This window comes from Epinephelus fuscoguttatus, linkage group LG22, assembly GCF_011397635.1.
Source record: "Epinephelus fuscoguttatus linkage group LG22, E.fuscoguttatus.final_Chr_v1".
NCBI classification, from domain to species: domain Eukaryota; kingdom Metazoa; phylum Chordata; class Actinopteri; order Perciformes; family Serranidae; genus Epinephelus; species Epinephelus fuscoguttatus.
In genome coordinates this window covers 9,011,525-9,026,432 of record NC_064773.1, presented here as the reverse complement: position 1 = coordinate 9,026,432, position 14,908 = coordinate 9,011,525, and the positions used below count along the sequence as shown (strand labels likewise).

At 42.8% G+C, this 14,908-nt stretch overlaps 1 protein-coding gene across 9 annotated transcripts in view; it reads left to right on the top strand.

Moving 5' to 3' along the window:
- The window catches only part of ppp1r12a (protein phosphatase 1, regulatory subunit 12A), a 75,472-nt gene that overhangs the window by 35,699 nt on the left and 24,865 nt on the right, over positions 1-14,908 (top strand). For 4 of the 9 annotated variants that reach the window (XM_049566813.1, XM_049566814.1, XM_049566810.1 and 1 more), the window contains exons 4-15: positions 2,243-2,402; positions 3,040-3,184; positions 3,272-3,346; positions 3,767-3,858; positions 4,049-4,206; positions 5,352-5,473; positions 9,399-9,623; positions 9,714-9,805; positions 10,086-10,199; positions 10,901-11,053; positions 13,160-13,345; positions 13,715-13,888. In XM_049566813.1, coding sequence (XP_049422770.1) covers positions 2,243-2,402; positions 3,040-3,184; positions 3,272-3,346; positions 3,767-3,858; positions 4,049-4,206; positions 5,352-5,473; positions 9,399-9,623; positions 9,714-9,805; positions 10,086-10,199; positions 10,901-11,053; positions 13,160-13,345; positions 13,715-13,888 — 1,696 coding nt within the window. The remainder of the gene's footprint in view (positions 1-2,242; positions 2,403-3,039; positions 3,185-3,271; positions 3,347-3,766; positions 3,859-4,048; positions 4,207-5,351; positions 5,474-9,398; positions 9,624-9,713; positions 9,806-10,085; positions 10,200-10,900; positions 11,054-13,159; positions 13,346-13,714; positions 13,889-14,908) is intronic. The other 5 variants (XM_049566819.1, XM_049566817.1, XM_049566812.1 and 2 more) reach the window with 4 other exon arrangements.

The following is a 14,908-nucleotide window of genomic DNA, read 5'->3' as shown; positions in this document are numbered from 1 at the left end:
GAGTGGAAAGTTTCACACAACAACAAAAGAGGTGACAGTGGAGGAGGTCGTAATATTGTACCTTTAAAAGGAGGCGTCCTTCTATATGATGGTGGTCTGTGATGCCATCAAATACGTCCTGTCATGTGGACAGAGAATTCTTTTTGCTTTATTACTGATTTGTGCCATTCCGCCATTATTTCAATATGTACATCATCTTCTATGGTCGTGTCTCGCTTGAACTATGCTACACTGTCTCCACCATTCGTCCATATCTGTAAGCTCTCAGAAATCCTGCACAAATATGGATAAAATGAATGCAGAGTGTGGACAGAAGACTCTGTTGGTCTCTGTCTCTGTATCTAACGTTAAGTATAAATGAGCCCTTAGACTGGTCTTATGCTTCAGCTTGACATTGGGGCTGGTTTTAAACAACCAACGGGCACAGTCTCCTTTAAATATTCATATGAACCTTCGCAGTACTGGTAGCTGTGTTGTCTGAATTGTCAGTGGCACGCTGTGTTGAAGTCTATTCTCCTGTGAAACAGTGGGTAGGGGAAACCCATATCTATAAGGACAACTACTGGCATGCAGTACAGCAGTATGGGAGCATCATTAACCATCGCAAGAGTCAACGATGCTTATGTTCATAAGTTGAAAATAAATACATTTAGTTCACCTTTCACCAAAAACATAAGTCAGTTATATGAACGCGCACTTGCACAACCCTGCCTGGTGTCGTATGCTCTTTAAATAGCTTAAAGTTAAGCATGTTGAAAATACTCAATATAACTCGTGTCGGTGTTGATGAAATACACCACAACAATGTGCGACACTAGACTAGACTAGGCTAGATCACAAATGACGTCTGCTAATGTCATGCAGATTTTTAAAAGTGTCTGATGCAAGTAAATTGTGTCTTTAATTTAGATTTTGATCACATTTCCTATTTGTAAGCTTCTTGTCATGTCATAGAATATGTAATTATCTAGCCTAAGTTGTGTGAACAGTTTCTGGTTTTTGTAACGTTTTAAAAATTGTGACAATATTTTAGCAGGCATATCTAAGTAACCACTGACCAGCCAGCCATAGTGAGACACTGGTGAGGTGTCCCATAGTCATGTGGTTTAAAATGTTTTAAGGAAAACTTGAACTTTCGTCGAACATAACCTCAGATCCGGACTCATCGTCATAAGATCTGGTTTCACTTTCTTAGACTTCAGTCCACTGATGAGCAATGAACCAGAGTATTACTGTTACCTTTCTCAATGTGAGCCTGTGTTGTGTGTGATATTTAAGGCATATCAAAAAACTGCGCGAATAAAAAGCTCACAACAGATGTCTTCATGACTTTGTTTTTGAATTTGAAGTGTCCTCTTCTTGCCTAACAGACCACCTTGTGCTCCTCTCCAGCGAGCAATGACTGAATTTCTGGGGTAAAGTTAGACCTCTCCTCCGCCTGCCCATTTGCCTAAGCCAAGCTTGCAGACACAGATGTCCCCTTTCATTGGTTTAAAAGCTCGAGGCAATCTTGGAGCTTTCTGGAGTGTCAGGAAATGAGCGATGATGTATCCTTGGGAGTAGAACAAAAACCTATAAGATCAGCTGCAGTTTTGGCTCCTGCCCCAGAGCACTTCTTGGATCACTGTTTACGTAGTTCGACACAGTTAACACTCAGTCAACGAGGCAACGACTCGTGCAGCCGTGCATTTCAGACCGTCTTGTGCTCCAACCAGGTGTCAACAGGACAATGCAGGCCTGTTTTCACTGCATGAAGCTTATACCTTAGACATATTGACCCACTTAACCGGCTGAGGCTTGTGTGTTTGCAGCAACTATTTCATTGACAAATTGACAGAATATTGGCACAGAAGTAATTGCGAAGGCAGAGCAAGTGCTTTAAAACACCCTCTAGTGTTTACAGGCTGCCAGAATAATGTCATGTCGATTTCTTTTTCTTCTGTAGAACCTTAACGATGGATAGCATTGCTGCATTATCATTACAGTGTTTAAATATGCAGAGATTTATCATGTGGCTGTGTATTGAAAGATTTCCTGTGTAATCCATACCTGCAAACTAACGTAAAGTATCCCAAACATTCACCTCTCTTGATGTAAACAAGCACAACTTGTTATAAATACCTCAATGTGCCTCACTCCTCTATTCTCTGGGTTCAGTGTTACAGCTGGCAGCTTGCTCCTAAGTAGCAGCTAATCTGTCAGTGCCAATTTGACGGTATCAATCTCCTGTGTCGCACACCAGGGGTGGACATCGAGGCAGCCCGGAAAGAGGAGGAGCGGATCATGCTAAGGGACGCCCGGCAGTGGCTCAACAGCGGCCAGATCCAAGACACACGGCACACCAAGTCTGGAGGGACGGCGCTCCACGTAGCTGCTGCGAAAGGATACGCCGAGGTTTTAAAGTAAGCAGCGGCATTGATTTCACATGTTGAAGACTGAGTGTTAAGTGTTTTCTCTGATGAACTCATTTGTTGCGTGTTGTTACATAAATCCTGTCCGTTTTCTGACGTTAAATAAATACTATTTATAGTCCAGACAGCGTTGAGGCCTCGCATCGTGTGTTTCTGGTCTCTGCGTCTTGTCAGTGTGTTGTGCTGACATTGTCTCTGTGGGCTGTTAATACAGCTACACCGCTCGAGGAAACTGCAGCCACCTGTCCATCTGGTCCGGGAAGCCAGCCAGCACACTGTACTGCCATAGATAGCTCTGAGATCTCTGATGTTTAGCACAGCCACCATATACAAGAGGGAGATCTAAATGTTTTCCCCGTCATGACAGATTTACGGGCTGCAATATTAGAGCTTTCAAATTTGCCAACCTCATCGTGCGCTCGCTCAGGGATGACTAAGATTTTCAGATTATGTTTCCATGTGTTTAGGGGATGGACTCTGTATCTCATAAATCTGACCCGGGGTTACAATGCTGACGCACTTCTAAAAGCCTGGACGCTGTCAGCACCTTGAAAGATTAGGTTACAGAATCAAAGCCGAAATAAACAGATTCGCAAATTCTAACGAACACTGTTTCTGGTTCCTGCAGGCTTTTAATCCAAGCAGGGTATGATGTAAATATTAAGGACTATGATGGCTGGACTCCGTTACATGCAGCAGCACACTGGGGCAAAGAGGAAGCGTGTAGGATACTGGTGGAGAATCTATGTGACATGGACCTCATTAATAAAATGGTGAGTAACTGGAACTGTCACGAGTCCCGTCGTTAAGTGCCGTGCAATCCATATTATAGATAACATGGGTTTTATTTCCTCCCTCAGGGCCAGACAGCTTTTGATGTAGCAGATGAAGATGTTCTGGGATATTTAGAAGAACTACAAAAGAAGCAAAATCTGGTAAGTCAATGTGTCTGTACTGTCAGCAGTGTTAGTGGTGGTTAAATATGATTGAGTTCATTTTATTTTAAACACAAGACAGGGCTCAGCACTAAATTATAAAAGTAGTTGCCAGGCTTGAAACCAGGGATCAGCTTTTGATCGCTGAAACTGAAATAATGGCTGCTACTTTTAGTCACCATGTGACACAAGGGCCCTGACACACCAAGCCTCAGGTCGTCCTTCACTATAATACATCAATCAATCATGCAAATAGCTGTTCATCGACCCTTGTGAAGAATTGGTTGCCAATTTTTCAAAATGGTTGCCACCGGCAACTTGGCAGACGTTACCGTCGTGCCTCGCAAGAGAGATTGTGTGTCCAGGATTGTATGTCTCTTCCCCTGTGAGAATATCTGATTTTTGTTTTCTGTTTTGCAGCTGATAGGTGACAAGAAAGACGTTAAGAAATCTCCTTTGATTGAAACGACAACCACCGGGGATAACAACCAATCACTGAAACCACTCAAGAGGTAAATAGCCTGAAAATTCATCAACAGAAACTGTCTGCTAAATTAGTTTTAAGATTATCAAACCATCTGTAGCGTAGGCATAACTAATTAAACTTCTTGTTTGGTTTGAATATTTCATGATGTATCTGTGACTTAAACACTGCACTGATGCTGTTGGTTCTTTACTAATGGTGTTAAATCTGTGTTGCAGCAAAGAAACGCTGCTTCTGGAGCCTGAGAAGAGTGCCCCACGCATCGAGACCTTAGAACCGGAGAAGGTGGATGAAGTAGAGGAGGGGAAAAAGGACGAATCAAGCTGCTCCAGTGAGGAAGAGGATGATGAAGACTCAGAGTCAGAGACTGAAGCAGGTACATGTGAGAGAGTGTGTGTGTGTGAGAGAGAGAGAGAGACTTATTTTAGAATTCAGTAGATCAGGTCTAAAAACAAAGCGTTGACTGGGTGTCAGTTGAATCACTGACATAAAATTTAATTCCGTCAGCTCTGTGTCAGCACATAAATTCTTTCTAGTCTTGACTGTAGAGCTGCAGTTAACCATTGTTTTAATGATTATGTCCGACTATGTCCATCTTAGTCTCTAAGGTGATGCCTTTAAATTGGGGAATTCTGGATCAATACCAATGGAAAAAATAACAACTTGGCCGATAGCCGATACCAATACACATACTGTTTTTTAAACGCTTTCCACTTTTCCAAGGGGAACTGGACGCGGGCTGCTACTGGCAATCTTATTTTTTTATTGATAAGACATTTAATAACACTTAACTTTCATTTTTTAATTGTTAGTACACAGAACAAGCTTGTAGATGATGCATTTGTAAAGCAGGGGTGTAGTTTTGTTCGTTTAGGCACCACAGTGCACCTGTGTGAAAGCGCACGGGTAGGATGTGGCTTGTTTCAAGGGTTCTGTAGGTTTAAATACATTTGTCAACTATAACTATAAAATGAATGGATGTTTACTGCCTTCTCATCTTTTAATAGACTGAGAAAAATAGTTTTGTTCACTTAAACACTCAAAGGCTACCGGCTACTTTTAAGATGACATTTTCTGGTATGTTACATTGTCAATCAGTCAACACTCCTTAACTGTCAATATGACAACTCTGACCATTCCCGAAAAGATGAACAAACACTGACTATGCAAAGACACTTTAGGCACTCAGTCTACCAATGTGATAGCCAGAGCCAGCTAGACAACGAGGTCATGCACATGAGAAGAGACGATGGCTAATTAATTTGCACAAGGACGTTAGGTTTGGTGAAGTTACGGAAGATCGCCCTCACTGTCATAATCTGCCAAAATGATGGATGGCCTTCAGATTTTAAGGTCACTGTTTCAAAAATTCAATCAGTGACAATATTTGGTTAACGTGACCTCTGATTTCCATATTTAAGAGGCTGAATATTTAGTCCATTGATTATGCGAGTGGTCACCTGATTGTTGCAGCTCTAATTCTCTGAGCATAATCAACTCTTTTCTTTTTGACTCCTCCAGATAAGACCAAGCCTTCTGCATCGGTGAGCAACAGCACGACGCCCGCCCCGACCAGCATCACCGTGTCACCTCCAACTAGCCCAACCAACCAGGTGACAACCCCCACTTCACCGGTAAAGAAGGTGCGACCTGGTGGACGTGTTATTCATCACCCTACCCTGCGCAGACAGCTGCCACAGCACTGGCAGAAAAACAAAAGACAGATTTCATTCAAATTAGCAGCTGGTTGGTTTCAAAACGCCTTGGAGGAAATTAAACGCTGCAGCACAGCTGTGATGTAATCATGTCACTATTCCCCCCCTCAAACCATTTCAAGTAGTAACTGCACCTCCTCTGTCACATCGGCTTTACTCTGCTGAGACATGTCGGTGCCTCACTCTCTACACAAATCAGTGAAATCCACCATCTATTTAGTTACTCTCTCCCTTGAACACAAACCTAATTTCACAGCCGGCTGACGATACTGAGGCGTTTACGTAAAAGCAGTTCACACTCCAGGCCATCACAGAAATAGTTGTCCCTGGTTGTGATTTGTGCTCCTCATGTTGCAGTACAATGAGTGCACACAGCTAACAAATGTCACAGAGGCCCTGAGAGTGACATTTTACGACTAATTGTCGGAGGCGTTTAACAAACATGGCAACGGGCTGCACAGTGGGGATGATTGGTGGCCGATGCTGGATGATGTTAACAGTTTACTATAAGAGGAGGCTGGAGTACACAGAGCACTGGAGTGGATTGGTTGTCAGGAATGAAAACCAGGGCTTGCATAGCAGTGATTTCCCACTTTGAGTCTGCTGCCCTCTGCTGGCAAAATGAAGCCATGCATTTAACTAAAGTGAATCTGTCTCCTTCAGTCAATGTGACATCATGTTTAACTGTAGGTGTTTTCGAGTGTTTGTGTGGCCAGAGTTAATCTAGGATGCTTCGAGACCCAAAAAGGAAACCCCTAAATTAAAGCCATGACAGTCATTGACACTGTCTACAGATTTCATTACCTTTTGATGCTCCAGAATGTTGCTCAAAGGGTAAGTTGGTATTTTCCTAGACGCTGTTTTACCACATTTTATGTCTTAGTAACTAATGGGAACAACCATTTTTGAAACTGGTCCAATATGGAGCGAGAGCGCTGCAGCTGGCAGTAGCGACACATGCTGCAATGGAACCAAGTATGTTCGCACCATCAATGTTTGTCCTTTAAAAGTGTTTGTTTTTGACAGTGACAGGCTCAGATTGTTATTCCAAGTGTCTGACAATAGTATGGAAAGGATCCCTACAAACATAGACCCTTTTTTAAACAGTAAGATCCTTTTTGTTTAACTACAAACAGCCCTGAAATCGCCATCACCAATTCCACCAGACTCCATTTAAATAAACAGTAATTTTAGCGTGTATAGAGTCAGCATATTTTCACATCTAACTGAGTGAATTAAAGGTTTATTTCAACCAAACCACAGTTGGTGATTGTTGGAACAGTGAAGAGACAAACCAAGATGGTTTGAAGTGTGAATTGTATTTTATAATGATAAAATTATTGGTTATTTAAATGGGGTCTGGTGGGTTTGGACATGGCAATTTCAAGCTTGTTTCTTGCAAAAAAAATGGTCTTTGTCTTGTATTTTGTCTTTAATTGATACGACAGTATTAAGTGTTAGAGGTGGAGAGAGAGAGAGAGATGGGATGACGTGCAGCAAAAGGCCACAAGCTGGAGTTGAACCCATGGCCGCTGTAGCAAGGAAATTGCCATTGTACGTGGGACACCTGCTCTACCCACCGAGCTACTGGGTACCCCCACAAAAAGGATCTTAACCTTTAACAAAAAGGTCTATCTCTGTCGGGATCCTTTCCACCATGTTGTCAGACAGTTAAAACAATAATCTGAGCCTGTCAGTGGCAAAAACAAGCACTTTTAGTGGATGTAAAATGATGGAAACAGCTCCAAAATAGCTGTCGCCATTCCAACCAGACTCTAAATTACTGTTCATTTAAATAAAGTCAACAGAAACAAAAGAAAACTCACAGAAAAACCCATCTTGGTTCATTTTTTCCACTGTTCTAACAATTACCAACTCTGGTTTGGTTAAAAGAAAACCCCTTATTCACCCAGTTAGATGTGCAAATGTCCTTGTTCCATACACACTAAAATTACAGTTTATTTAAATGCAGTCTGGTGGAACTGACAGTAGCAATTTTGGGGCTGTTTTCAGTCAAACAAAAAGGATCTTACTCTTTAACAAAAAGGTCTATCTCTGTAGGGATCCTTTCCATAATGTTGTCAGACACTTACAACAATAATCTGAGCCTGTCAGTGGCAAAAACAAACACTTTTAGTGGATGTAAACTGATGGAAACAGCCCCAAAATTACCATTCAAACCAGGCTCCAAATAAATAGTAATTTTGTCATCATAAAACAAATCAACAGAAACAAAAGAAAACTGTACCAACAACTCTGGTTTGGTTGAAATAAACCCTTAATTTACCCTGTTAGATGTGCAAATATTCTTGATCCATAAACACTAAAATTACTGTATACTGTGAATGGAGTCTGGTGGAAATGACAGTAGCAATTTTGGGCCTGTTTCTGGTTAAAGAAAAAGAATCTTACTCTTAAACAAAAAGGTCTATCTCTGTAGGGATCCTTTCAGTAATATTGTCAGACATTTAGAATAACAACCTGAGCCTGTCAGTGGCAAAAACAAGCTCTTTTAGAGGAGGTACATGTGGTTACATTGCACCTTGTTTTCACCTTTTTAAAACTGGTCCAGCATTGAGCGCAATGCTGGACCAGTTTTAAAAAAAAGTTTTCTCCATCAGTCACTTGGACACAAAAACAGGAGAAAATAAGGTCCAGGTCGAAAATTACTCAAGTTACCCTTTAAATAAAAGGGCACCCTTTAGTTGTTGGGTCAGTGGCCACCTATCCAAAACTTTCTAAATGTTTTTTCTGCTTCGTCTCTTGCAATGATCTCCTTGTCCCAGTCCTCCTTTGAAGCCTAGTGCTCACACATCACAATGTCTTCTGTCTTAACAAAGAGTGAACAAAACATTAACAATGTGCAGTTTTGACACTACCAAATGTTTGTTGGATCTGTCACTTATTCCAACTGAGAACAATAGCAGTAGTCCCCCTCCCCCTGGTTTGGCAGTAAGCATTGTATGGTGTGACTAGGCCTTAAAAAAATCTGTCCTTGCCGTAAAGTTCTTTTGCTGCTTCTTCTGTCTTATTCTGGCTTTTTATCTCTGTCTCAACCTCCTCCCTGCCCTGCCCTCCTTCCCTCCCTCCCTCCCTCTCTCTGCGTCTTTCTCATCCTGGCCTCTTGTCTTGGTTGGCTGTAGTTTGAATGTATTACTCCCCTCATGCCTGTGGCGGAGCCGGGCTGTCCTGCATTGTGGCGTCAAGGCTTGCGCAAAACTGGCATTTCTCTAGTGCCCAAAAAACCTATGGTGAGGCATTGGTGTGCACCGGAGTTGTTCTCTCATCCTACATGCACCTGTGCACTGACAAAGTACTTAACCCCCCCCCCCCCCCCCCCGTCCTAACCACCCTGGCCCCATCCAGGTGATGCTGAACCTCCCTAACGCTGACTTTCACTCATCAACGTGGTGTTTCCACTTGTAATCAACACTGTGTCCTGGTCGTGCTTCCACTGTGTGTCTGTGTGGCTTCTGTGTTTTTGTTTAGTTGCTTGTTTTCTTTTTGTGTATGTGGCCAAATCTGAAAACAGTCGGACCCTAAAATCTCAACAGGTTTAATTCCCCTTTCACCAACTGTCATATTGTGAGAGTAGAGTTTACTCAGGAATAACTTGCGTCCAGTAGTAGTAACAGTGGATGCGATTGTACCTTAACCAGCATGCCCATCCTTAAAAATGTCCTAATGGTCTCACCGTTTAAACTTAAATCGCAGCCCCTGGAGATTAATCCAAACTGTTTGTGACCTGACTGACTTCTGTGTTACTCACCCAGATGACTAAAGAAATCTCATTTAACGTCTTTATACTTTTATAACGTTGCACACTAAACGGCTGCCGCTTCCTCCCTCTCAGGCCCCTCAGCCTGCTGGAAAGGTCTCCACCAAAGTGGAGGAGGAGAGGAAGGACGAGTCTCCGGCGTCATGGCGGCTGGGTTTGAGGAAGACGGGCAGCTACGGGGCGCTAGCCGAGATCACCGCCACCAAGGAGGCTCAGAGGGAGAAGGACACGACCGGGGTGATGCGCTCGGCCTCGAGCCCTCGCCTCTCCTCCTCTCTGGACAACAAAGACAAAGAGAAGGTCAGTATGAAATATTAAAATCTAGTCGAATTTAAAGTTATTGTATATGTGCTCACTGACATGAGTCTGTTTTTGTTACTCTGTCTGCAGGAAAAGGATAAAGGAACTCGGCTGGCCTACGTGGCCCCCACCATCCCCAGGAGACTGGCCAGTACTTCAGACATCGACGAGAAGGAAAACAGGTGAAACCCGAGAGCCGAGTGGCTCTGTGCAAACATGCATTGGCATGAGCGGCTCCTGCTGCCCACTGCTGTGTGTTGCAGGCAAAAGGCCTCAATGCTCTGCATGGTGTGTTGGCGCTGAGACACTGCCTTTGGTTAGGTTGTGTAGCAATGATAGGGTAGATTTCATAGTGGGTAGAATAAGGGTTAACGGTGAAGATTGTGTGTTTCATAAGTCCATATGTATGTCAGTATCTGTTTGGGGAAGCCTGAGGTGCTATTGAAGCTTGTGGTTCCCCAGGGACTCTACCGCTCTGATTCGTAGCGGCTCATACACCCGGCGACGCTGGGATGACGACCTGAAGAACAGTGAAGGAAGCGCCTCCACCAACCGAACCCCCAGCTACCAGCGCAGGTTAGCCTCTCCTGCGACGCAACACTCTGCTAAACCTCCACCCTTCATCTCATCATCAGATCTCTGCTCCATCTGATATGATGTGTTTATCCATTCTGAGGTCGACCTGTAGAAACTGTAGACGGCATTGATAGTTGTTTATCAATCATCTGCTGTGCAGTTTGCTTGGATGATGTCATCAGAGTTACATGCTTCCATGCACAGCAGCAGCTACTGAGAAAGCTTTTTCTCTACCACTGCCACAAGAGTCTGTTGCATGACTGTATCTGTCCCGTCAGGTTGCTGTGCTGCTGAGTTTAAAATGTATTGCTCTGACATTTTAACGAGCCTGTATACCTGTCAGATAAAGTTCCCAGGGTTGTTTGTGGCACAAAACCTAGACGTGGACTTATGCTGCATTCATGTCATATGGGGAAATACTGGATGCAAACCTTCTTCATTATTTTATATCAATAAAAAACTTCGATTAATCATCAAAAATCTGCAACAAATTTTAATTTACGGCATCTCCAAACACTTTAAAACTCATGATCTCTCTTAAAATCATCGAATCAGCATCTCCCCCCATATGACATGAATGCACCAATAGTGTGTCAAAGCTTAATAGTCTTAAATATGTATGTTTCTTGTACTGTATCTGTGTGTGTGCGCCTCCACCGCTAACATGCCTCTCTCGCCCACCCCGCCTGCCAACACGCCAGCACGTCCCACACGCTAGCACTAGGGCGGAGCGGCAGCACGCGGGACGTGCCAGCCAAGTCTTCGTCCACCTCCAGCTTGGACCCTAACACCTGTAATACTAAACCCTGGCAACCACCCACCTCCCACTACCCGTCTTACAGCATTTACCGCAGGTACACCAGCCTCCTCCCGGGGCGCCACCGTCTCCACACCCACCTGTCCTCTCTGATTGTGTGTCCCTGCTCTGCTGCAGTGCCCACCATGTGTACTGTGTTACTCTGGTTGCATTTATTGTGCTAATGAATATCAGAAGACATGTTTGTTTATCACTCAGTCCAGAGAGGAGATTTAAATGTCTTCCAACTCACCCAGTAAATGTAGAGCTGCAACAAGTATTTGAATTATCAACTAGGTAATGGACAAAAAATAAATAAATTGGTAACTATTTTTGGTTATTTAATGATCATTTAAGTAATTTTTTTTTAGACCAAAAGCAAAAAAAAAAAAAATCTGGTTTCATGTTTCTTAAATGTGAAATTTTAATGCTTTTTTTGTCATTCAAGTGATAAGAAACAATATTTTTTGGATTTTCGGACTGTTGATCCATTGAAACACACCGTTTTGTCGATGACTCCTTGGATTTGGGGAATTACTCTGCATTTTTCACGATTTTCTGACATTATATTGACAGAAAAATTAATTGATTAATTGAGAAAATAAAGGGCAGATTAACTGATCGTTAAAATAATCGTTAGTTGCAGCCAGAGGATTTCAAACTTGCCTTTTATGGACGAGACAGCAAAATTAAGTAGTGATGTCATTGAGTAACACTGTGAAACTGCTGTCCTATCATTGACAGTATGTTTAGCATAATTTTTACTGAATCAGCAGTATTTAAAATTTCCTTTTTAAATCAATCGTCATTATTAGAACTTAGTCATAACTAACAGAACCTTTAACCCTTCCTTAAATAACCATAGGCTTGGCAAAAAAACAATACATCTCCCAGTTTTTGCAAATGAAGGTTTCATTCCTTATTTCTTAAAAGAATACTTCACCCCTCAAATGACAATCTGTACATCAGTTACTCCCCGTGTTATGTTGAATGTATGAAGTACACTTTGTTTTTCTCCCATGCCTTCACTGTGAACGAAGAATCCAAAAATGTTCTTGATGAATTGAAGTCAAAGGGGGCCGCATCAAACAACAGCAAACCTATATCAATACACCTGTTTACAAACTCTCAAATAACCCATGCAGTATAATCCCAGTCTCATTTATATATGTATGCTTAGTACTCCCCAAAGACATGCTTTTTTGCTAAGATCTTACTATTAAAAACTGAACAGAAAGTGAATCTTATCCATGCTCCCTTCAGAGCCAGACTCCATTGACAAAACAGTAATTTTACCTCTCTGAAAACAGGAGCTGCTGGTCTACTGCTGCCTCGATCGGTAGTGTTATTGTGTGACTTTAGTGTTTTAAAGGGTTAGTTCGAACTCCCTAAAGTCACACAACACACTACAGATGAAGGCAGCAGTAGACCAGCAGCTCCTGTGTTCAGTGAGGTAAAATTGCTGCTTTTGTCAATGAGGTTTGGCTTTGAAGAGAGCATAGATAAGCCTCACTGTCCTTTCAGTTCCCCTGTAGAAAGGGCTGTCTGTTTGGGAAGTACTGAGCATACAACTGGATAAATCAGACTGTGAGAGCTTGTAAACAGATGTTTCGTTATAGTTTAGCTGTCGATTGCATATGACTTCGATTAAAGGTGAATTTTCTCAGTTTTTGGATTCTTCATTCACTGGAGGCATGCAAGAAAATCAAAGTTTTCTTCACTAAATCAACGTAACACAGGGGGGATAATTGACATACAAAGGGCCATTTTGTGGGTGAAGTACCTTTTTTGAATATAATACATGCACAGAGCCATCAATACTGGCAGCAGAAGGAGAATGTTTCAAACCTCTGCAGTAGAAAATGTAAAAGAGGCACTAGAACTGTGAAGAAAAAAGGATCACTGCCTCCTACTTTAAGTTTAATTTCCTTAAAGCATTGACGTAAACACTACTTTCTTGTCATAAAGATTACACAAAAGGAAGGTGCAGTTTTGTTATCCTATAGAAAACCTTCTCATTCTTATTTCTTTTCCCTGTAATCTCATGCAGTGACAGAATTCTAATATCTAATGAATCACCATTGTAGTTCATCATAGCTGTGTTTGTATCCCGCTCTGACTTACTGATGACTCTTCTTTGTTTATCTGACATTTTGTCCTCCAGCGGCTCTTTTGGCAGAAGACACGAGGACTTGGGTTCCTCGACCACCTCCTCCTCCTCCTCCTCCTCCACCTCCTCCACGACCACCACCACCTCCTCATCTGTTACCTCGCCCACAGGCCATCGCGGCCTGCTCTCCAGCCTGGGCTCCTCCTCCACCCGCACTGGCTCCACCAGTCTCACCAGCAGGTACATGAACACGACTGCCATCATCCAAACGTGAAAATGAGACACAAGACGTGTGCGACCTATAGCATGTGGATATTTAACTAGTTTTGTTACGCCATGGGGGGTTTATTTAAGTTGAAGTACATTCTTGTGACATTTTATCCTTATCTTGAGCTCAAGATGAATCTGTAGCCAAGAAAATGCACAGAAATAGTGTGTTTGATATGGGTATAGGAATGCTACAGTACCTGTCTTCCAAAATGGCCGCCAGCAGACATGTGGCTTCACTTACAGGCCCTCTGAAACCACATATTTCAGTTTTATGATAAAAACAGTTGAAGTAGAGTCAGTCAGGCTTCATGTCTTTATAAAACACTGGTGTGTAAACAGGTACTGGTCAGAGGAGAGAGGGGAGGAGAGGGAAAAGGAGAAGGAGAAGGAGTCGGCCGCGGTCATCCCCACTATAAACACTGGCTCTACTACGACCACCACATCTACCACTACCACCACCCCCGCCATATCTACCACTACCACCACCGGCACCGTCACTGGCGAAAGACGCAGGTAACACAAACACACGCCGTTTCCTTTTCAATCATAAAGAAGTTATTCACGTCCATATTAACTCTCGCTGTAGCATCCAGATGTGTCAGTGGGGTAATCTCCCCAGATCTGTGTCAAAGTTCTGTTTTTATTTGCCAATGCTGGTTTGTTATTCAACGATATTTACAATTTGTAGTTCAGCTTTTGTTTAGTCGGGGATGTGAGCTGCTGCTATTTTGGACTCTCAGTGTCCCACAGCATTTTGTCTGTGCCTTTTTTTCCTTTGCATGAGTTATAATCTCTTTAGAAAAGACGAGCACTTAAATTATCTTGTTTAACTAACTGTATTTATGTTCTATTTTTGTTTATGCGTATTCAATTTCAAGATCAGCTCAGTTATTGGATCAAACATTTACTGTGAGCAGCTTCAAGAAATATCAGGCTCATCCTTAAAAGCTTCCATCAGTCACACAGTAATCCGGATGCATTTCCTCTGTTTGAGAAGCGGGTGTGTGTATGTGTGATCTTCTGTACACACAGCGTGGAGGGGAAGGGAGAGCTCGAGAGTGTCACAGAAAGCATGTGTTTGCACGTGTACTTGAGTGGGGTCGAGTGCTCGTCTTCCTGTTGCGGTGCTGAGATGAGCCACCTGTCACAGTGGGAGTGGGGCAGGGGCTGTGTCAGAGCCGGGACCAGCGACGGCTCCAGCGACTTTTCCTTATAAGGAAGGTGGGCAGAAGCCGCACGTTTTGCTCAAGGCCGAGGCTCCACGCTGCACTGAATGAGTTTATGCTGCTGTGTGGCCGACAGAGGCACAGCGAGAGAAAGTGCTAGAATAGCTCAGTGTTTTCTTTCCCAAAATTGCGCCTGTTGAGCCCGATACTGTTATAGCAAGACGTTAAACTCAGAGACTTGTATCCTGATTTACTATAGTAACATAGAGTAGGTTTATCTTTGGAAACTAAAACATCTTCCATGAATATCCTGCCTCACATTAGGGATGTTTCTAATAGTTTCCCTGACGTTTAACAGAAGTTTAAA